At 42.4% G+C, this 23,040-nt stretch overlaps 1 protein-coding gene across 7 annotated transcripts in view; it reads left to right on the forward strand.

The window, feature by feature from the left end:
• The window catches only part of UBXN2B (UBX domain protein 2B), a 696,122-nt gene that overhangs the window by 372,039 nt on the left and 301,043 nt on the right, over window positions 1-23,040 (forward strand). For all 7 annotated transcript variants that reach the window (XM_069621083.1, XM_069621081.1, XM_069621082.1 and 4 more), the window contains one exon: window positions 6,428-6,520. In XM_069621083.1, the coding sequence (XP_069477184.1) occupies window positions 6,428-6,520 (93 nt within the window). The remainder of the gene's footprint in view (window positions 1-6,427; window positions 6,521-23,040) is intronic.

Raw genomic sequence — 23,040 nt, forward strand, 5'->3', positions numbered from 1 at the left:
CGTGATTTTTTTTCTTGCAGGATTTCTGCTTCTTGGCCATGAATTGCTCTGTGGACGAAGTCGAATGTTTCAAAAGTAAGTCCTTTTTCTGACTGGTAGACAGTGTAGGGATCTTAGTGATAGTGCGACATGCTCTTGCTGAGTCTGAGGAGTAGTCTTTCTGCTGCATTCTGTATCCTTTGAAGTTTATTTGTGAGGTAGTCTGGTATTCCAAGGTAAATGCCATTGGCATAGTCTATTCTGGACATGACGAGGGAGATGATGGCAAGTATTCGACTGTGCATAGATGGAAGAAGCATTTCTTCACTACTGAATTGACTTGGGGTTCTTGCGTTGGGTCGCTATCCAAAAGAATTCTGAGATTTGTAATGACTTTGGCTGCTTCTGTTTACCATTTCGGGAGGACATTGTATGATGTGCTGTTGAATGGAGGGGTTATTGGGCGTGACCATATTTACATGTCACAAGATGTTGAAGAAATGGCCAATACTCACATTGGCAGAATAATCCAAACCGGGGCATAATTCACAAGTGTGTTTTAGCCTTTCCAACTGGCAGAAACAGAACTGCACACTAGGCACTCAAATATAGGTTAGAGGAGAAATACACACATAACAATCTGCCCTAATAGGGTGCCGAGCGCATAAGCAATCATATGCTGCAAGGCACTCACTCACTGCATATTGCAATCACTGTGCCAATCAAAACTGAGTCTTGCCGAGAAACAACCACTGGAGTCCACAGGGCATGTAGGAGCTCAAGGCTCCTGTAAATATTGATGTTCCCATTTACTAATTACTGGGATAGAGCAGTGCATTGCAGAGCTCCAGCATTGAGCAGCTGTCATGTTGCGCTGCTCAGCAGTGTCTACTGATGCAGCGATGTCTGATTGGATGAGGCCAGACACTCCCATTTATCCTCCTTTTATTGTGATTGGTACAATGTTTTGCCACATGACAATCGGAGGTATTTCCCTCCTCCCCTCCAGAATTATGATAACATTGGAATAAAATGTCTTTCCCTTATAATTTCTTGTATGGGCCTGCACCATTATTGTGGCCTATATCTTTGCAATCAAACGAACATTCGGAATTCTTGGATTTCCTTCATGTTCCAGTAGCTGGTAATATGATATTATTCACATATGTACTTTTATTAATAATTCAACTATATTCATATATATTCTGTTTATAAATTAATGCATGATGAATTCAAATCTTTTCTCAGTTTTTAAATCAAAGCTCTCAAGTTATAGCTGATAATGATTTCATTATTTGGTACTTTTTAAATTGAACCCATTAACCTTGTTTTTCCAAGCTGGGCATTACAAGTTTATGGGAGTTCCTCATTAACAGAAAAATGTTCAGAAACTAATGTTCTGAGACCCCAGGCCATGAAGCAGACACATAATCGATGACCTATTGCCCTGCCTCAGGTCAATGGTTCCTGGTATATGTAGAGGTCTGGACTTCTGAAACGTCTTTACTGAAGGAACAGACCTGTGGCTTTTGACCCTGCATCCCTCAAACTGTGAAGCTCCACAAAAACTCTGCTTTTGGAATGCAATAACTTGAACTCCAAGTGTTTTTAAGAGCAGAGGATATGCTCTGAATACCAATAGATGCGTCTGTTTAGCTCAGCTAATGGATTAATTACTGATTAATGGTGTGTACATGTTACTCAAAAGCTGACTTCTGGACCTTCTGCTATGTAATCAGGGCTCTGAACAAGTACAGGCCAGATGTACGAGATTGTGGCTGCATTGAGTATTTGAAAGTGACGCGTGTGGAAAACAACGGTTATGTTGTACTTTTCACTAATTAAGAACTTAATGTATGTATTATCCACAAATGTAGCTCAGTCTGCAAAATACATACTGTGCATTGGCTTGTCATCATCTGGCAAAATATTAGAACACACTTTGTGGATCGTTTGTGTAACATGGCTGCACAAATAAACACTTTTTGCTTTAAATGTTAGCTGTGAAAGACTTCTTTTTGTGACATTTTAACACTATCAGGGTGAAATGCCCTGCACAGTGCACCTTATTTATTGAAATACATTATATTTGGATCAAATGAACTTGGCAAAGGGAAGGTGAAGAAAGGGGAGAAGAGATGTACAGAAGCAGGGATAGATTAAAAACTGTAGGAGAAGGTGACAACTATACTATGCTGAATAGAGGCGAAGGAGGTTTAGGGGAGCCATTAAAGCTTGAAGAGGAGGAGAACCAGTAGTGACATTAAGGAGAGTGGAGGCAAGGTGGAAAACATTGAATTTAGGAGGGTGGAAGAGAATGTGAGCAAGGAAACAAGGAATGTTGCCTAGGAGGAAGGAAAGGAAAGGAGACTAGAGATGAGAAGGGCAAATTATCTTAGGATGAGAGAAGGTGGCCAAGTCGAGGGGGAGGAAGCTAAGCGAGTGGTGGACTACTATGTTCTTGGGAGGACTGTGGTACAGTCTATGACCAGTACTAGTGGGGTTGAGCCTGATCACTCCAGGGGCCAACCTGATGGGGGCGAAGACCCCAAAGGGTACTGACACTCACCTATGACTTCGATATCCAGGGCCCTATGGCAGGTGGCATCAGTTGCCGACAAAGAGAATAGAAACATCCTTACACATTTGGCCAAAGCCAAGGGTCCAACTCCAGGAGCTACGAAAGGAGTGCTGGGACACTTGAACCCCCAAAGACCGAGTTTCTTTTCAGATCTTCAGATTGCGAGAGCCATGAGTAGAGGGGGGAGGGAGGACGATGGACTGACTATGTTCCTCTAGAAAGCCTGATTTGTTTTATTTTTGAGTCTCCTACAGCATTGCTTCAGTTCTGCCTAATCCCAGAGCATATTCTGTTTTAGTAAAGAGCCTTAAACCTTTGGTTGCACATTGTCTGTTATCCCTTGGTTATGACAGGTGGTATCATTTGTAATAGTGCAAGCTTAATCATTTACAGATTTCTACAAAGACAGCAAGACATTATTTTTCTCTTTATTGCCAGAGTGCTTGCTTTAGCATTATATGCAATAAATACATGTACACAGCATCACACACGAATACATTAGGTGAGGTAAATCTAGGAATTTAACATGAGCTATTTTACAGAATGAGATATTAGACTTAACCTATAATAACATGTTCATACAGTTTTTATTGTACAAAAGGTACTGTATACTGAAACTTTAATGAAGTGTTGAATATTTGATGTATTAAATTCATCATATAGATGTGTTCATGGAAACAGGGTTTATCTGATCCTTAATGCGTTGGTTAGTAACTACTTCTCTTTGAGACTATCATCCTTAAAGCCGAGCTTGGCAATAGTTTTTCAATCTGATCTTTAATAGAAAAAAATGCTAAATTGTGCCGGCTGTTCACTAAATAATTGAAGTAGAACACATCTTTAGAAATCCGGGTGAGGAGTTTTGACGATAATAAGATGCAGGTGTTAGAATTGTGTGCTGGGTATTCCATTGTCAAAGATGGCCTCAAGAAACTCACAAGTCTGATAGAAGGTGGAAAGGATTTTATTTGCAAGCTTCACTTAACCTTGTTCTGTGGGGTTTGGACCGGTAGGTTGATTCGACTAAATGGCCATTGTAGCTGGTCCCTCAGTCTCCCTTGACCTCTCTTCCTCTTAAGCCAGGCTTCCATATCATCTCAGATCAGGGTGAACATCGGAGCTCAGTAATCCCTACTACCTAAAATAGCCTCTCTACCTTGGTAGGGCCAAAATGCCAAGGCTTTATCCGTCTCACTCCCTCCGGAACGTTCTAGGACTACTCCGCTCTGGTGTTCCCACAATATTTGTCTTAAAAATGGTTGCGGTGGTGCCTGTGTTATTTCAAACACTCCCCGTTCTCTGTCTCCCTTTTGCTCCCTCATACACCTTTCCTTGAACTTATGCCTTCTTATTCTCTACCCCTCTGTTATAACCATTCTCCCTCCGTCTCTTTCTCTGCCTCCCATCCTACTCTTCTTCCTTCCACTTTCATCTCCTCTCTCTGACCCCCCCTACTTTATCACTGTCTACTCCTACTCCCTCTGGTCTTCTCTTTCTACTCTCTTCCCTGATCCTGGCCTCCTGCCTACTTCTTAATTACTTCCTCCGGTCTTCTCACTCTCTTCTCCCACCTACCTTTCTAATGTCCCTTCTTCACCTATAACTTTCTCTTACCTACCGCTACGAAATTCCTTCCGCTCCCCTCTATCACTCACTGCCACACTTCTTCTCCCCTACTTCTGCTCTCACTCTATTCACCTTTCACAATCTCACTCTACCCTTCTACTAACTCTTACACTCCACTCTACTACCATTCATTCTCACAATCAAACCTACACTCTCTCCACTAGATACCACTCTCTCTCACATGCAATACCTCATCTGTACTCCTATCCAACTTCCCTACAGATTCTTCAGTGCTCTGCTCCACCTAACATTGTCCTTCTGGTCTCTCAGTCCGTGTCCACATATTCTGACCTCACTAAAATCCCATGCACTCTGGGGGTCCCACAGGTCTTATATATCAGTGTATTCCTTCTTTTTGCCTTCCGTCCCCTCCCCACTGGTTGCGTGCTCCCCCTGACTCTGCGGCCCAGTCTGAGGCTTTATTTTTCCCCTGGTGGTCAGTCACTGTAGTGAAATTCTACAACAACAAAAAAACTCATAGCTCTGCCCCTTCAGTTGCGTGTGTGTCAGGTGGCACCCACAAGTCACTCCTGAGAGCCAGGAAGGTCAAAGGGTATTAAAATGTGTGGGCCCTAGGTCTGTCCCCCTTTGTCCCTCTCGGCTCCCGTAGGATGTCCTCCCTAACCCGGGCGACTGTAATACCAGGCACTTAATCAGTTGGGTTCAGACTTGTTCATTAAAGCCCACACTTAACTTTCCTCTACTGCTTTTACTGTCTTTCTCCTGGTCTTATTCCTCCTGCAACTCTGTCCCTCTGATGTTTCACTCCTCCTAGTTCTCCACCCTTTGATGTTACCTCTCTTCTCCCTCCACTCCTCCCACCTCCACACAACTCCCTCCTCCACATTGCCTCTCTGCCCTCCCCCTGCCACGCTGCCCTCCCCCTGTCACGCTGCCCTCCCCTTGCCACTCCGCCGTCCATCTGCTACTCTTTCTCAAACACACTCCATTCACCCTGCAACCAGAACCTTCACAAACACTTGTTAATCTACCTTTCCCAACTACTCTCACCGCACACTCACGCCACAGTACCTCTTTCACTCATTGACCCAACACCTCCCCTTCTCCAATAAATGACTCCACACTCTGCTCCTCTGACCACCCCATGCTTCCATGCCCTCCCCCTGCTTCTCCGCCCTCCTCCTATTTCTAGGCCCTCCCCTCCAATCCCCCTGCAATGGTTTCTTCTGGATCCAGTTGACGTACTGTTTTATTGTACATCTCCTGAATTGCCAGGAAATAAGTTCCAAGGGTGATTTTATTGCATCTGTTGAATTTTCATTGTTTATGTTCTGAATATATATGTAATCCAGTGTTGCAAAATCCAAATGCCAAATCGAAATGCCACACGTGTTTTTAGTGGAAGCTAAGATGTAGGCACTTGAAATAGCCAGCGTCCGCTGCCTCATGCATTTCAACTGAAGGTCGGCTGCTCTGGTAAATGTATATTTCAAACAAACAAGAAGCAAAGCCCACCATAATATCCAGAAAGAGAAAAAAAGACCTAAAGATGTACTGAGTCAGGGACTCCAATTGCAAAAGCCTTATCGCAACTAGTTTAAAAGCTGGACCCAGTAGGAACTATTTCATAAATGTCTACTGCAGGGTCCCTTAACGGTGGTTAGTCACAGTTGACATGGACACACTTTTGATATCCCATTCCTGCTGTCACCTAAAGACTGGGTGTCCTGGTGGAAACTCTACTTGACCATTTCTCTAGTTGCTGGATTCGGGTTTTGTACATCTTGTGAACCACCATAAAGAACATTTCAGTGGTGATTTTTGTGCCACCCTGTGAACTGCAGTGCCTGTCTGCAGACACCCGCTTGCGTCCACCACTCTTGCGCACCTTCTTTTTCCTCGCTACTTGTGGCCGCTTGTATAGCTCTCCTCATCACCACTTGTCTTTGCCATCACTCCTTCTCTTGCTCTGGCCCCCTTTCTTTACTCCTCAACAGCCTGTTTTCACAATGCACCAGTCTTTCCTTCGCTAGTCGCATTCCATCTTTCCAGTGCTTATAATAAAGTCAATCACGCTGCTTGTTAAATGTATACACCTGTGAGCATAGCATCATTTCTTTCAGGATTGGCCAGAGATCCAGATCCAGCCTCTAATTGACCTGTACTCAGTCTCGCGTCTAGAAAAACTGTTGCACTGAAATGTGGAAAATAAATTATTACAGATATTTTTACATCAATATCAATTTTGTTTGATAATGTTATCTTTCATTTTTATTTTAGTCCTTTTCTGGTGGGGGATACAAATTGGGACACTCTGATCAGGCACGTTCAGAATATATATTTGGAGAATATGAACACGAATTTGCTGACGGTGTGAGTATCGAATATTACATTTAAAAAGCCTGGGTAATCTAATCCTGTCATGCTCTGTTGTTTTGTATCGTTTTTGGTTGATCCTTTTTGTCGTGTGTGCAATCATTATTGGTAAACATGTGCTTAAAATTAGGCCTATGAAGCATAATAGATAAGTGCGAATGCTCAAACAATTCAAATATGCGTTGTTTTCTTTAATCATCATTATTACTTTATTTCGCCACATATTTTTATATCTTTGTTATTGCGCATTTGCAAGGCGCCTATACATCAAGTAAATAGTTTCAAAGCGGCCATAAAGTGCCATAAAAAAGTACATGCACAAAAGTACACATGCAGTAATGCATACCATAAAAGCTAAGGCAAGATAAAATGCACTATAAAATAAGGTCAGAAATCAGCGATACATTATAACATCTCCCCAAACCATATAATTGAAAATAAAATTGCCTAAGAGCATGATCTGATATTCACGGATACATTATAAGAAAACATCCCTCCTGCGAATGCCCACAATTTCAATCCAGAGGGATTAAGCCATAGCATACGACTGACACGTGGCGGCCGTTATCCTTCTCCTCCATGCTTGTAAAGCAAAATTACAAAAACAATGGGCTGCCAGGCACACAAATCGCAGCTCTAGCAGTCGCAATTCTACTTTGCTTACACAACAGCCGCAAACTTTGTTCTTATGTCTTCACACCTTGGACGGACACACTAGCACCAAGTGGGCTACACTTTGAATCGCATTTGAACATTAAGGACCATTTGGCGAGTTACTCTTTCCACTTGTTTCTCAAGCTCGCCAGAAGAAGAATCCCCATTCGCAAATGTGTGTTCAGTGCCCTCATCTGCTCGGGTCCATGACATCCAGCTATGGTTCAACCCATGTCTCTCTTTTAAGAGCCAATATGTTGAGTTATGTATATATTTGTACTATGTAAAACACAAGGGACTGTTGTGGGTATTCCTACTGTGGGTTGCCCAATACTATGATCACACTCTGGAACTCAGTTTCTTTGTTTCTTTGTTAGGGTGGGTTAGGATGGGTACATATCTTTTGCTGGACTTACAATTGTAAGTTGGTGCACTCTGTCGTGCTAAAACACACATATTAAGCCATTCTGGGCTATCTATGTGTCTGCCACTGTCCGGATGAAATTCTGTAAACTTTAATGAGCTTTCTCCATCAGGCGGATACAAGTCTGTTTCTTAAAAGACTGGAGAGTGTGCATTATATTCTCCAGTAAGGTCCTCTTTTGCATCTGAGCATTGAAGAATCTTATAGGGCCCTTAATGTTTGTTTTTCAGGGTCCTAGTAAGGAAGACTCTGCCTGTGCTTGTTTCTTGAGCACTAGGTCAGGTCTCCCAGTAGCCGACCGGTTTCTGTGGTATTCAGTGGGTAGACCACATTCCTCAGGGCTTAAGTGGGCATCAAAATGGGTGCCTCCTAGTTTACAGTGGCAGCGTCGTCTGCATTATTCAAAGTCCTCTCCCCTTTCCATGTAGTTAGTAGTTCTATGCACGGAAGGTTGAGGCTCTTACTTAAATCCTTTCCTCATCGTTCTTCTACTCGTGCAGGATAGCAGCAGCCGAGAACAGGAAGTGTTCTCCAAGCTGAAAGGTCGCTTCCTAGCAAAGCCCGGTTGCCCTACAAACAGCTCAGCTGAGAATTGGCGTCTCCCTGGTGGCAAAAATTCTCATTGCAGCTTTCCAGCACAAGTGGAAGAACGATCAGGAAAGGATTTAAGTAAGAGAAACATGTCAGGTTGCATGTTCTCTATTGGATATATTTAGGGCTGTTCTTAGGGCATTGCTCTGTATGATTTGGATTTTGTCTAGGATATATTTGTTGGCACCTAGGTACAGGGCGTTACAATAATACAGTTTTGATAGTATTAGTGCGTTGGCGAGGATATTGCAGCTCACTTTGGATAAGAATGGCCTGCAGGCCCTGATTAGCTTGCAGGTGTAGGCGGATGATGACGCCATGGAATATACCTGTTTACTTAGGGTTAGGGTAGAATCGAGGTATAAGCCTAAAATATTTACTTCTTTAACTACATTAATTGTATTTCCGTCTATGTTGAAGGCGGAGTAGCTTGAATTCAGTTTGTTTAGGTTTGCATCTGATCCAAGGATCAGGAGCTCTGTTTTGTCGTCATTCAGGCAGAGGCCATGGAATGCCATCCATGCCTGAATGAGGAGGTAGATTTTATTTACCAGAGCTGTATCCTTGTCGAAATTGCCTGAAAGGGGAATGAGGATCTGGGAGTCATCTGCGTAGTTTGTGTAGGTGACACCCAGTCTGTCCAATTTGTCAAATAGAGGTTTGGTAAATATATTGTACATGGTTGGCGATACACAAGAACCTTGTGGAATGTCACATGTAGTCTGGGTGGGGTCTGCCGATGCTGATGGGGAGAAGACTCATCGTTCTGTTGTCTTAAAAGGATTGGATCCAAGCCATTGCGTCCCTCAAAGTGGGCAGCCGAGGCCAGATATTTGCGCAAAACTTCATGGCCCACCAGGTCGAAGGCAGCCGACAGGTCAAGGAGGAGTAGGATGGCAGTTTTCTCTTTGTCCTTGAGCTCATCAATTTGAGTTTTCAAATAAATTAATGCCGTTTCCGTGCCATGTTGTGGCCTAAAGCCGGATTGGCGGGTACCTAGGAGGTGGTTGGCCTCAAGGTAGTTCTGTATTTGCAGGTACGCTACTTTATCAATTATTTTGAGAATGAAGAGCACCATGGTAATAGGCCTGTAATCTGTTGTGATAGAAGGGTCCAGCGTTTGTTTTTTTTAGCAGTGGTAAGACCCAGGACTCTTTTAGGTTACTCGGGACAGTTTTAGTCATGAAGGAGGTGTTAGTTAATTTCGGGATTAACGGCGCTAAGTCTCTCGCTGCGCCTTTTATTATTTGGGCAGGACAGTTGTCACCCTGGCATTTGGATGGTTTCAAGGACGAGATCATTTTTTCAGTTTCCTGTATGGATACTTTGGTGAATCTAAATGGTTGTAGGGTGCTGGCGGATTCAATGGGACTGGTGTATTGCGGCTCCTGAGTATGCAAGGAGGCGTTTTTAGTAGCAATCTTATTTTGGAGTAATGTTGTTTTATTAGCTAAGGCATTTTGAATGCTAGTGCACCATAGTTTGTCCTTGGGTACACTGTCTGTAGGAGGAATAGGGGATTCCAGTTCTCGAAGGATCGTGAATAGTTCCTTAGCATTAAAGCTGGCCTTGGAGATTCTTTCATTATGAAGGTCTTTTTTAGTGCGTATTATTTCCTTTTTATAGTTATTTGCAAAGTCTGTCAGTTGCAGCTTATTTTCATCTGAGGGTGTGTGACGCCATAAATATTCTAGTTTTATTTTTTGTAGTCTGAGGTTTTTGAGTTGTGGTGTAAACCAGGCATTGAGATGTGCATGCGGTTTACTTTACGCAGTTTGACTGGTGCAATGGTGTCTAAGGCCTTAGACATAGTATTGTTAAATACCGCGACCAGGAGGTTGGGGTCGGAATCACTTGGGAGTGAGTTTAGTGATGGAAGGATATGTGGCAGTAGCTTATCCTACGTGATATTTATTTTTGCTCCTAGTCGGAAGGGGTGGTGCCATGACTTTTTCTCTGGCTATGTGTTTATTACTAGAGAAAAGTCAATCAGGTGTTGGTCGGTCCACATTTGTGGGGTTACCATGGTAATAGAAGTTTCACAGTTCAGGTCAGCCACCCAGTCTAAGGTCCTTCCTTTGACATCGGTCGGTGCAGAAACTTTTTGGGTTAATCCATGTTCTGAGAGGATGGTAGCTAGTTTTTGAGCATTTTTGCCCCCTGGATCGTTGAATCCAAGGTTAAAATCACCCAGTAATAATAATTGTGAGGAATCTTTGGTATTATTGGCAAGAAGTCTTGATATATCCTCCTCAAAGGTACCGATAGGGCCTGGAGGTCTGTATAGCAGGTATATAGGGTGCGGAAGTTGGAGATGGGAAGTTTGGCAATGAGCATTTCACAAGATTTAATTGGAGGTGGTGGCAAGAGTCTTATGGCGAGGTTAGTTTTTGCTATGGGGGCTAGGCCGCCTCCTCTAGCGTTGGATCTATCCGCTCTGAGTATTTGGTAGTTGTCAGGTATTGCTAACATGAGGGCGGGGCCAGCTGCGTCGTGCAGCCAAGACTCTGTGACAGCTAGAATGTCAAGGTCATCTGTGGATATCGGGTCTGCTATTTCGGTGGCATGTGCCACTAGCGATCTAGCATTGATTAGTGCTCCGGAGATCGTGGTCATGTTGTTAGGTTCTTGTGAGCTAGTGGGAGCAGGTTTAGGTAGATTATTTGTAGATTTAGTCTTATGGTGAGGGTGGGCTGCAAGGTTCAAGGTTCTAAGCGAGGTCTCATTGTCTAGTCTGGGTCCGGGTGCAGATTCGTGCCCCAGTATATTTTTGTTATAGCTGAGGCGGGGGTTCATATTGTTACTAATCCTAGGCTCATAGAGGCAAGGTAGTCTAGCTCGAAGTCTATTGTTTCTGGCAGATAGAGGACAGGGTGAGGGCCTAGTCTGGGCCATTGTTAGGGCTCTGATCAGCTGGATGATTAAAGGTACAATAAACAGTAAAAGGGTCATCAGGATATTCCTAGGGAGCATAGTTCTCAATTACTCGGTTATTCTGGTTACTTAATTGCAGTGGATTGTTAATCAGCCGGGGATGAGGCAGTCGTTTGTCGTATGCTGATACTTGAACAGAGATGAAGGCAATTAATATCATGGGCTGGTTAACGGGTATAGGATATTGTAGCTGAGAGCAGTGGGCTAATTGCAGCAAAGCAGTCGGCTAGTCTGGCAATGGCTATTGCAAGTCAACACAATAGGCAAGTGTAAATCAGCATAGTAGGCTAGTCAGGCATAGGCTGTTATAATTCAACGCAGAAGGCAAGTCAGGGGTAGGCTGATACAATTCAACACATTTAGGCAATTCAGTGTAGTAGGCTAGTTGTCAGGCATGAGCTAGTGCAAATCAACAAGGTGGGCTAGTCAGGCATAGGCTGTTGCAAGTCAGCATGGTAGACTAGTCAAGCATAGGCTGGTATAATTCAACGCAGTAGGCTAGTCGGTTTAGGCTAATACAATTCGGATCAGTTAGGTAATACATTGTCGTAGGCTAGTTATCCGGGATAAGCTAGTGCAAATCACCACAATAGGATAGTCAAGCATAGGCTGGTACAATGCAACACAGTAGGCAATTCAGTGTTGTAGGCTAGTTATTAAGACTAGGCTAGTATGACTCAACATAAACGGCTAGACAGGCATAGGCTAGTACAATGCAACGCAGCAGGCAATTCAGTATAGAAAGGCTAGTTATTAGGCATAGGGAAGTGTGACTCAACGTAGTAGGCTAGTGCCAGACAGAAAAGGTAGGCTAGTCATCAGAGTGGGCAAGAGTGATCTGCTATCTCAGGTGCTGAGGGTACAAGATAAGCTGTGGGCGCAGAGGCATGTGTTATGCAGATAGGTTATGGAGCAGGGTCTGCCTAAGAGGGTGATAATGCCAGGTGCTGAATTCGGTAGGCATGCAGAAGATACATGAGCACATAGATACTGCAAGTCAATGAGCAGAACAGTAACAATAAGCAGTTGTGTATAAAGTAAGAGTAACGTAGTGAAAGGACACATGGTATAACAGTATTGCAAGGGCGAGTGCAGAGTTGGGCACACCCAGCGAGCATACAGTGACGAGTCAAGTGCTTACCATCATTACCAGCATTCACCAGCTGTGTGTCCCATTGCATTCCCTTAGGAATATGACCGTGTTTCATAATATAGGGATTGAAAGTGTGATATCCATAACTCTTCTGGGATACCATCCTGGATAAGATTGGCATCATAATGGGTCCCATCCCCCAGGGTTTCCCAAAAGCGCCTAGAAGCATGCATCCTTGATGCTATAAGCAATAACTCCCAAAGACTTGCCAAAAATATTCAATTTTCTTAGCCTTAATTAAGGCTTTGTAACATGTTCTGGTCTAATGGAGAGCAACAGACCCCTCTACTCATATAGCCTTTGCTTATGTAATTGGGGCATTTTTCACCTGACAGCATTCCCTGTCATAACACGTGGTTTTGCGAGTTGCCTGCTTTTTAACCAGGGAGCTGGGTTTACTAAAGCAATCTCCCAAACCATGGTCAGCTCTTCATAGTGGGACAATATCTCAGCACCATTTGATTGGCCAACCAGAAAGAAGGCTTCTAGTTTTGGAATAATTTGAAAGTACATTTCTGGCAATTTTGGCCCCAAATCAAAAGCCTTCCACTTGATTGTGTGCCTCGCTCCACCCGTGATAACAATAGGGACCGAATCCCTGGCAATAGGCTTAGTGGTCACCCCTATCAAAATTCCCAGTAGAGAGAAAACAATTGGATAGGGATCACTTTCTGGTCGTTCCATTACTGCAAAGTCAGAGACCCACTTCCATACTTCAACACTCACTAAGATGTAATCAATCAAGCTAGCTTTACCATTAGCGCTAAAGGTTTTTCGCGCTGGTCTGTCACCCCTGAATCTATTGTTCCCTGCTCTCAGGCCTAAGGGCATTATTGAGCTAGCAGCAAACTCACTATTTTTATATTTCCCCTTTGGGGGCTCGGCAGCCAACTCCTCAATACCCCAAAGCTTATCTTTAGCTTCAGCAAGTCCTATCATGATTTCTAATGGTTCAAATTGTAAGATGAAGTCACCCTTATTATTATTTTGACATTCCTGGTTATCCTCTGTCCAAGGGCTGGTGCTTTCTTCTAGAAGGGAAAACAAGCTAGACCCACCATGGGACTCCTGACGGTTATACATGTTAACTAGCAATAACTTGGAGCCATCCATACAGCTTAGGTGCAGCTCCAAAAAACCTTTAGAAACAACTTTTGGCGCATAGGCTGAGGAGAAAACATCAGTACTGACCCAGATGAGCAAACCCCTGCTCGGCCTGCCCCACCCCCTGGAATTGCGGTTATAGAAAACGTAACAACCCTGCAGGTTCGAGCAGCCAGTGTTCATGCTCCTGTAAGCCAATAATGGTGTGATTTTGCATATAATGGGTCCACCCCTCGTCCTCCATGCTTCAGCACACCCGCTATATTCCATGAAAACACTTGCAGGTCAATCTGAGGATTCACCATACTTTCCTCAACCGGCGTACCAAGTTCCCAGGATCTAACCAAACTGTCATTCAATATCCTCCAACAGTGAGTTGTTAACACTTCCCCTTGCGTATCACTCTCTGCCTGCTTATCACTTATTTACTGGTTACAATTTGTCAATTCACATAACCCACCCTTTACTACTCCTTCTGCCATCCGGGTCATTTTAGAGCCATCAATCATACTAACGTTGGAGATGAGCACTGTATTAGGATCGGTCCTGGGGCTCAAGCCAGTATATTCTATGACATCTTATTTGGGCCTGTCCTATTCCATCTGCCTCCCAATCTATCCCCACTACTGCCAACCGGCCCTCATGGTATTAACATGTTGGATTCTTCCGTTATGTTAGCATAGTGATTAAATAACATTTAAACAATTATTTTCCTATTTATTTCAGAGACTGATGATTTATTCAGAAACACTGATAAATGGCCTATTTCTGAGAAAGTATTTTTTACATAAACGAGCCATGGTCGTGACCTCTATGATTCTAACTTAAATAGATCATTGGTAAGGAAATGCAACAATATCAGCTCTTGCTTTTTTCAGATTGGCATACATAGGAGCATCTGTGCCATTCTTAGTCTGAAAATCATTGGTTTCACATTGTTCGAGATATAGCAGCTGATTTTAAAGTTATGGACTTCGAGTACCAGGATTCCCAGAGTACTGGAACGAACAAGAGGGCTGCAGAGGCACAAGGTTGCAAAGTGCAGTCCATTAAGGTTAATGACCCACAACTGAGGCTGGCTGAGAGGCATAAAAGGCCAACTCAGATGCAGACCATTAGGTTAAGGTGGAAGGAGGTGAAGCAGCCGAAGCAGCAGCAGGAGGTTAGTAGTGGGTGGAAGAGTTGTAAACCCTCCACAAAGCAGCAGAGAAAGAAATAGCAGAAGAGCCAGAAGCCACGCCGGGACCACTGAGGCGAGAGAAGTTGATGATGGTCCTGAGAGGGTCATATGGGCTCGTGATTTCACCTGCACAGGTTTGCACAGTGGAAAGCGCTCCATTTCATAACCTTCCCCACTGTGAAGCGTTCTGTGGTGTCAGGAGACCAACGTACCGCTGGGGAAGTCAAGGGAGCTTTGTTGATGACAGACGCAGGAAGCTGTTAAGTAGAAGCTACTGGGCCATGTAAGTAAACAAACGCAGAAAAGACCTATCTGAATTAGGTTTTACTCAGAGTTCAAACCCCCACACACTCATTAGGTCATATCCTCGAATGGATTTCAACTAACAACATTGAGAGTAGTGTTAGTGAGATACTAACATGCCCTTGGTCTGATTATTCATTTATCCACTTTAACATCAAAGCAGAGTTTCCCTCGAAGAACAAACTCAGGCGTGTTAGGTTCTCAGGTTAGAAATAACAAACTTATGACTAAGGAGAAGATTTTGCCATTGTTAGCCCCAGGGCTACAGTTTTCTAAGACAGACTCTGCTGCATCCGTGTCACAGGCCATCACTGCTAACTTAAGTTACATTACTAGCACATTGGTTCCTTTAAAACAACGAAAAACCATAGTTGAAAGAACCAGCAAAGCCTGGTTCACACCCGATTTACAAAAAAGTAAATCCCTGATGACAAAGTCATATTTTATCTGGAAAAAAAACCTCTTGCAGAGCATTTAGCCACATATAAAGCACAGACCAAAGCCTATAAACTAGCAATTGTCATGGCTAAAAAATCATTTCATAATACGAGAATAACAAATGGCAAGTCTAATATTAAAGAACTCTTTAAAATTTTAAAAGAAAACGAAACCGGCATTAAACCCATAGTCCATTCCCTAAAAACTGGTGCCAAGAAATACAAGACTCCATGCAAAATAAACTTTCTACTATCAGGGAAAATATAGCCCAAACAAAAAAAAAGGCCACATCTCAGACATTCATAGACAAGCCTTCTCCCTTCAGATGGCCTTCGATAACCTCAATTTCATTTTAACTGTGTATCAGTACAGGACCTGACCCTCATTATTGAACAACTTAAATCTACATGCTTTAGGGAAGTCCCATGCGCTGCCGTAATTATAAAAACCTGCCCCAGGCCCCTCTTGGAGGCTATATGTAACATTATTAATGCATCATTCTCAGAAGGTCAAGTACCTTCCAATATCAAACCAGCTTGGGTTTCGCCAATTCTGAAAAAACCAGGCATGACCATTGATAATCCCTTGAATTATAGGCCTATAACAAATATCCCTTTATAACTTAAAATCATAGATCGTGCAGTTTATAATCAAATTCCTCAACATCTTGACTCTCATCCTATCCTAAATCCTCGTCAATCTGGATTTCGAAAGTGTTTTGGCACAGATACTGCATTACTAGAACTAAAAGCAAGACTCCTGGAAAGAATGGACAAGGGTGCAGCATCTATGCTCGTGCTCCTAGACCTGTCAGCTGCTTTCGATCTTGTCGATCATGCGATCTTGGCTGACAGGCTAGGGGAAGTAGCTAATTTCTCACCTGAAGCAACCCAATGGACCATCTCGTTCCTTGATAATCGAATTAGCCGCGTCTTTAGTGATGAGGCAACTGCAGACCATGTTACTGTATCTTTTGGAGTGCCCCAGGTGGCTTGTTTGTCCCCTTGAATTTATAATATTTTTACCACCCCGTTCTTTAATACCTTAGCACAAGAGGGCGTGCTGTTTACCAACTATGCCGACGATACCCAGTGTGTCATCCCTTTGGCAGGCTCCTACGCCCATGAGGAGGAGGAACTCAATAGAGTCTATTCTGTAGCGGAAGAATGGATGATAGAAAACAATTTAGCCCTTAACAGGGACAAAACCGAATTAATGTTGATTGGCACACAATCTATGATTAAAAAGCTGGCATCATGTTAATCTGAATTTCATCTGAGAGATGTTATCATTTAACCACAGAAGAAGGTGAAAACCTTGCGAGTAATATTTGACCAACAGCTAGACATGCAAGCATACGTTAAAAGTTTGGTCTCATCTGCTACCTACTTTATCAAATTGCTTGCCCATCTGCGCCCTTTTATTACTCAAGCCAATGCTGAGACATTGGCACGAGCTATCATCGTATCTAAGATGGATTACTGTGTGAGCCTTCTGATTGGATGTGGTAAAAACATCAGTAATAGACTTCAAGTAGTGCAGAATGGGGTTTTCCGAATAGTAGTGGGACTAACCCGCCGCGATCAGGTCTCTCAAGCAAGGTGGTCTCTCCATTGGTTACCCGTAGCATCCCAAATTCATTTTCGGCTGTTAACAGTAACATGAAATGCAGGCTTGGCTTAATGCCGAACTAACTTCAAGATTTCATTTTGAACAAATTGAATAGCCGTCCCCTTCGATCTAGTTTCCTGAACCTTATGAATATTCCTAGGAGCAAATCTAAAAAGATGGAAAAAGGAGCCTTTTCTACTGCAGCACCAGCAGCCTGGAATGCTCTACCATTAGATCTACGGGGGTCATACTTCGCTTACCAGCTCTAAGAAGAAACTGAAGACCTGGGTTTTCGCATAGACCTCGCTCTTACGCCCATTTTATGGCCTATTATGATGCTTGCTTCTTTTATCCTACGGTATGATCCCTTTATTTGTGTTTCTTGTTTTTCTCTTCTGTCTTAGTTTGCGCCCTAATGCCCACAGGTTCAAGCTTGCGCGGTACAAATGAAGTAAAGTAAAGTAAAGAAGAGCCAGGGTCAATGAGGCAGACAGACGCGCACACCTGACTCGGTGAGTTCACTATTGCATTGTGGCCCGGCACGCTCCGTGACCGCCCGCTGGCTGCGTCCAGGTCTTATTTTGAATACCGAACTGATTTAAACCAAATTAGTGATTTTGACGCATACAAGCTGATTTAAACCAAAGCGATTGGCATAACAAGAACTTAAAGATCCAATCTGAAGGCTGTGATGGTTATATATTGGGTTACAATGTAAGCCAATCCTATGAAGGGGCAATAGCTCAAGAAGAAAATACAAACCATTATTGCCAAAGCCAAAAGAGTAATACTAAAGCAATTGATAAACAACCAGTGTTACCCAAGCCGAAAGAAGAACATTGAGCATTTAAGTGTTTGTGAAGAATATTGTCCATTTGTAGAAGATGTTATATTAAGAGATGGTTTAAATCTACATTGTCAAAGCGAAAGACGTGTGAAGGAGAGAAAGAGCTATTATCAGCACTTGGTTAATAATACAGAGGAGGAGCAAGATTGTCAGGAGGGCTGCCCATCTTTTACTTTACTTCAATTAATTTATATAGCGCAACAATGGACCCCTAGGCATGAGGGCGCTAACAACAAGAAAACCGAAGGGACATCGAAGCTAAGGCACAGAGTGCCGGGGGAGAATCAGCGAGATAAACCAGGAGGAAATTTAGGCAAACAGCTAGGTTTTACATTTTTTCTTAAATGGCTCAAGATTGGTCTGAAGCCTAAGATCAAGCAGGATATCATTCCAGGCCATTGGGGCGGCCACTGAAAAAGGCCCCCTTTCAGTCTTCTTAGATCTACATCTTGGGATCACTAGTAACTTGAGGTTAGTAGATCTAAGGGCTCTACTAGCGGCATTATTCACAATAAATTCCTCAAGATAGCATTGCATGCTGCCCAATGTGCAGGAAGGGAAGAAAAAAATGGCAGATGGAGGCCACCGTGATCAGTAGCTGCCCAGGAGAGAGCGGGGTGAGCAGCGCAAGCGAGCCGGCAGCCGTAAAGAAAGAAGGTGTCGGAGGGCCGGTCGTCGTCGGAGCCTAGTGAGGTGTGCTGTGCGAATGCAGCGACAGTGGATGGGCGCTGTACTCGTGCTGTGACCCGCCATGTAAGAAGGCTAGTGGGGGAGGCAGAGAGGCAGGAGAGCCCTCCGTGGCATAGAAGCAGTGCGTGAGCCAGCCAGAGGAGACTCGAGCTCCACAGAGGGGAGCAGGCAAGATGCAGAGATGGCCACAGCAAGAGGGGCTTTGGATGTTGTCTTTTCTCCACGAGGATCTTTTATCAAATACAAAAAATTCATGAACGAGAAAAATCTCATAATTAGACGGTACATGTAACAGCGAAAGCCAGCAGTGGAGGAAGACCGAAGGAAGCAACTATAGCCCAGTGGGAGGGAGATGGAGCTAGGGCAGTTGCTTGGCATGAGCATCAGAGGTGCCAGTAGAGTGGGAGTGCAGAAAGCAGCCACAGGGCTGCAAGAAGTAGTAATCTGGAGGCACTAAGAGGCTGAGACATTGAAGCAGAGAAGTTAAGGAGGAGACATGTTATGGTAAGCAGGAATACAAAAGAGATACTGCAGGAATGAGATAAATATTTTTTATCTTTATTTGTTTATAGTTTACAAAAACTTTTACAAACATTTTTTTACATCATAAAAAAACAACCATATCAACATGTGTTTTACAGTCCTACTTGTTACGTTATAACTAAAATACCTTTACTAAAATACCAAACATTGTCCCTATAAAGACATTACATACTCATTAACCTTTTATTCTATTTTACATACATTATTTTATAAATGCTAAAACTCTTAGCCTCAATGACATTGATTCCCCATGTAGCATCCTCAGCCATAAGAGATCTCTCAATAGACCTTCAATGTTTACAAATTATTCCAAAGTACTGTTTCCTACAGGATAGAAGTTCTGGACATTCAATCATTAGATGAAATAACGATTCTATCTCTCAGGGATTTTTTACAGAATCTACAGGTACCCTTTTCAGGCTCCTTTTGAAGCCTTATACATTTTATCTCATTCGAAGGCAGCACATTTTAACTTTCTTAAATGGAAATGTACTTAAATAGGATTCCATTTCCCCTGGAAATTTTTTAGAAGATAATGTGTTCATAAATTCTTGACTTAGAAATTAGTATTCGATTTTTTTTTTAAAAAAAAATGTCCCAGTCCCTACCCCTGATTATTTTTTTCACCTTATTCGGGTTGGTTTTCAGCACTTCCATTGAAACACCTATTTCATCCAGTACACTAGCACATTCCTCCCTTAAGTATTTCCTGCTGTGTCGTTCACTCCATGTTGTTAATAGTGTTCCATCTCGTGAGGTCTCATATTTACACAGAAGGAATAATTTCCTCCATTGTATCAAACTAGAGATGGATTGTAACCCAACATCAAACCTTATTACCTCTAATAGCACACATTTTGGGAGGAAATATAGAATGGATCTGCATATCCTACTTTCCGCTAATCTGTACTCCACCTCCAGGTCTTTGGGCCAAAATTCTAGCCTGTAGAATATGGTGGGAAGAACTTTACTTTTATAAAACTCTCTACAAGGTGTAAGTGAGAAATTCCCAAATTTACAATCTACACGCTTCATTTGATTTGGCATACCACTAATTTACATAGAACATTTTTCTGTACTTTGCGACAATTGGGTAACCCAAAAATGGAAAAGTCTCTTTCACTAGAGTAGAGTTTTCCCATTTCCAATTAAACTTGTGCTGTACCTTCTCCTTCCCTTCCGCTATCTTCATTATAACCGTTTTGGACGGATTGATTTTTAATTCCATTGCTGACATATAGTTACCAAAAGCTTCTATTAATCTCTGTGGACCTACCTGGGTTGCATCTATAAGAAGGAAATTGTCGGCATATGCTGCCCAATTTACTTTAAGACTGCCAATTTCGGGTGAAACAAGGGTGTTAATATCAAGAACCTGCCCTACGTCAGCGATGTACAGATTGTAAAGGGTGGGCCCCAACATAGACCCTTGTCTTATTCTCCGGTCTGTTTTAGATTCTCTACTTAACCCTTCAGAATGCAATCTTATTTGAATTTTGGATTCATTATGTAAATAGATAGTCATACTCAATAAACCGTTGGGGATTCCATAATGATCCAGTTTCTTCCATAAAATATTTCTATTCACTGAATCAAAAGCTTTACTCAAATCTATTGACGCTACATATATTGGGGAATTACTAGATATCCAGGCATGCTTCGGTAGACAGCTCACCAGAAGTCCCCCACAATCCGTACCAATACCTTTTCAGAATCCTATTTGCCTGTAGTCCATAATATTGTTTTTTTCACTCCACTCATTTATCCTGTCCAACACCAGTGAGGCAAACAAGTCTGCATCCATTATGCAAATTGTTCTATGATTAGAGGGTAACAATCTTGACCCTTTCTTAAAAATTGGTACCATGTACGATCTCTTCCATGAGTCTGGGATCTTATGCGTATCTATAATGTCTTTAAATTCAACACATAGTATTTTAGCCCACAGTACCGACTTATGTTTTAGCAATTCATTTGTTAATTTATTAGGGCCTGCTGCCCTTGATGGATTGGCCTGTTTAATTTTTGCCTCAATTTGGTCCACGGACACTTCTAGATCCCATTCTTGTACTAGCTCCTCATTGTAAGACCTTGGTTCTTGTCTCTTAAAATTCTCTCTAATATATTGTGTCCAGATGTCCTCGGATATAGGATAAAAGGCCCTAGAGTTTTTCCCTTGGATGCTTTCTAACATTCTTTCCCTATCCACCTGTAGCACTCCTGCGTGCTCATACTTTAACCACTTTTTGAACTTGTTTTAGGAGCCTCATCATTTCTACTTTATCCAGTCAGTTATCATTTGATCTCCAAATGTTCCTTATTTCCCTGTGCAATACATTTTTCCTTTCTCTTATTTCTGTATTAAATATGTGCTTATTCCTTTTCTTTGGTCTTTGTTTATTGTTGTCCTGCAGATTCATTTCCTCAAACTTTGATTCTAAGTATTCAGGGCATCCCCTAACTGAATATCTAGCCACCTTATCTTCAAATGTACTAGATTCAAATTCCTTTAGCATTACTGTGTTAAAACTACTCCCTTTCTTACTAGACAATCTGACATGATTTCCTTTGTTATTCAGAACTACATTATTTACATTCCTATCCCCTTCTTCCTCATTCATTTTGCGATTACTCGCCATGTTTTCTAGGACCCTGTGCCATTCTAATTCCATAATTTAATAACATGGCATGGTCACTTACTACTGATTCTTTAATATTGTACCTCCTTATTTTTGAGAGCACATTACCAGTCGTAAATATAAAATCTATCTCTGAGGAAGATCCTCTTGCGGCCCAAGTAGCTTTATCATTCTGGAGACGCTTCAGCCCCCAATTATTGGCCCAGTTCAACCACATCCCTCCTTCCATTTTCTTTCTCTTCCCCTTAATTACTTGGGCGTACTATGTCATAAAACACTCCATTGTATCTGCCTTATCTAAGTTGCAACTAGTGTTACGGTCCCCTGCGAGAATTACATCACCCCCCTCAAGTAACGTGAACCAGTCCTCCAGTTTCTGATTTAATTTTCCTAACACCTTATCCAGGTTCACCTCTGATGTCCTATATACATTTAGCAATAAGATGGACTCAAAACCCTCCCACCCTTCACTTGCAATCCCATGCCCAGAATGTTCTTATTTATTCTACATTCCTCACATCTTATTAATCCCTTCCCCATCTTTACGGCTGTGGTAATGCCTCCCTTAGGTCTTCCCATTGCCCCATGAGCCGCACATATACTGACAGTCGTACCCATCCCATGTCAAATTAGAGGTTGACCATGTTTCTTGCAACAATAATACATCATTTAATTTTATTTCTTCACATAATTTTTTTTTGGCAAGTAAATGTTTGTTCCCCCTAGAATTACAGCTTAGAATCTTCAGTACACCAGTTGATCTAAAGGGGTTAACTCAAAGATCTTAATTGAGCAATTGAATCTTTTAATGCCTGGGCTAGCCATCTTAGCTTTGGATCTTCCGCACCATTATTGTTTTCTGTACTCTCTTCTTGATTAACTATCTGCTTCTCTTTCTACTCCCTTTCCTTTTTCTCCTTTCCCTCTGTTGTAAGAACTGCCTTATTGCAAGTTGAAACATCATATCCGTATTTATGGAGACTTTCTGCTGCCTTCATTATAATGTTTCTCACCAATGGAGAGTATATTATTAATCTTACATAATCATACCTCCAAGGATGAATGAAATCTACTAATTGAATGTCCGCCGAAGAAATCAACCTAAGAGCTGGGATTTTGTCAAACGGCTCCAATATTCTCATCCTATTTAATGAATTTGGGCCTCCTTCATCGCATAGATAATGCAAAATCAGGCGAGTTGCATCTGGCTGCTTAGGTGTTTTTAGTTTCATTTCAGGAAAGGAATCCCTCCCCCTTGCCCCTCCTAATCTGTTCACATTCCCCTTTTGTTCTTTTTCATGTTTATCTATACCCTCAATCCCATCCCTTCCTCCATCATTTGAGTCAATTTGTCTCTCTACTAGCTGCCATTTCCCCTCCTCTTCATTTCCTATTCTTCCTTATAT

This window comes from Ambystoma mexicanum, chromosome 5q, assembly GCF_040938575.1.
Source record: "Ambystoma mexicanum isolate Mex_15411 chromosome 5q, UKY_AmexF1_1, whole genome shotgun sequence".
NCBI classification, from domain to species: domain Eukaryota; kingdom Metazoa; phylum Chordata; class Amphibia; order Caudata; family Ambystomatidae; genus Ambystoma; species Ambystoma mexicanum.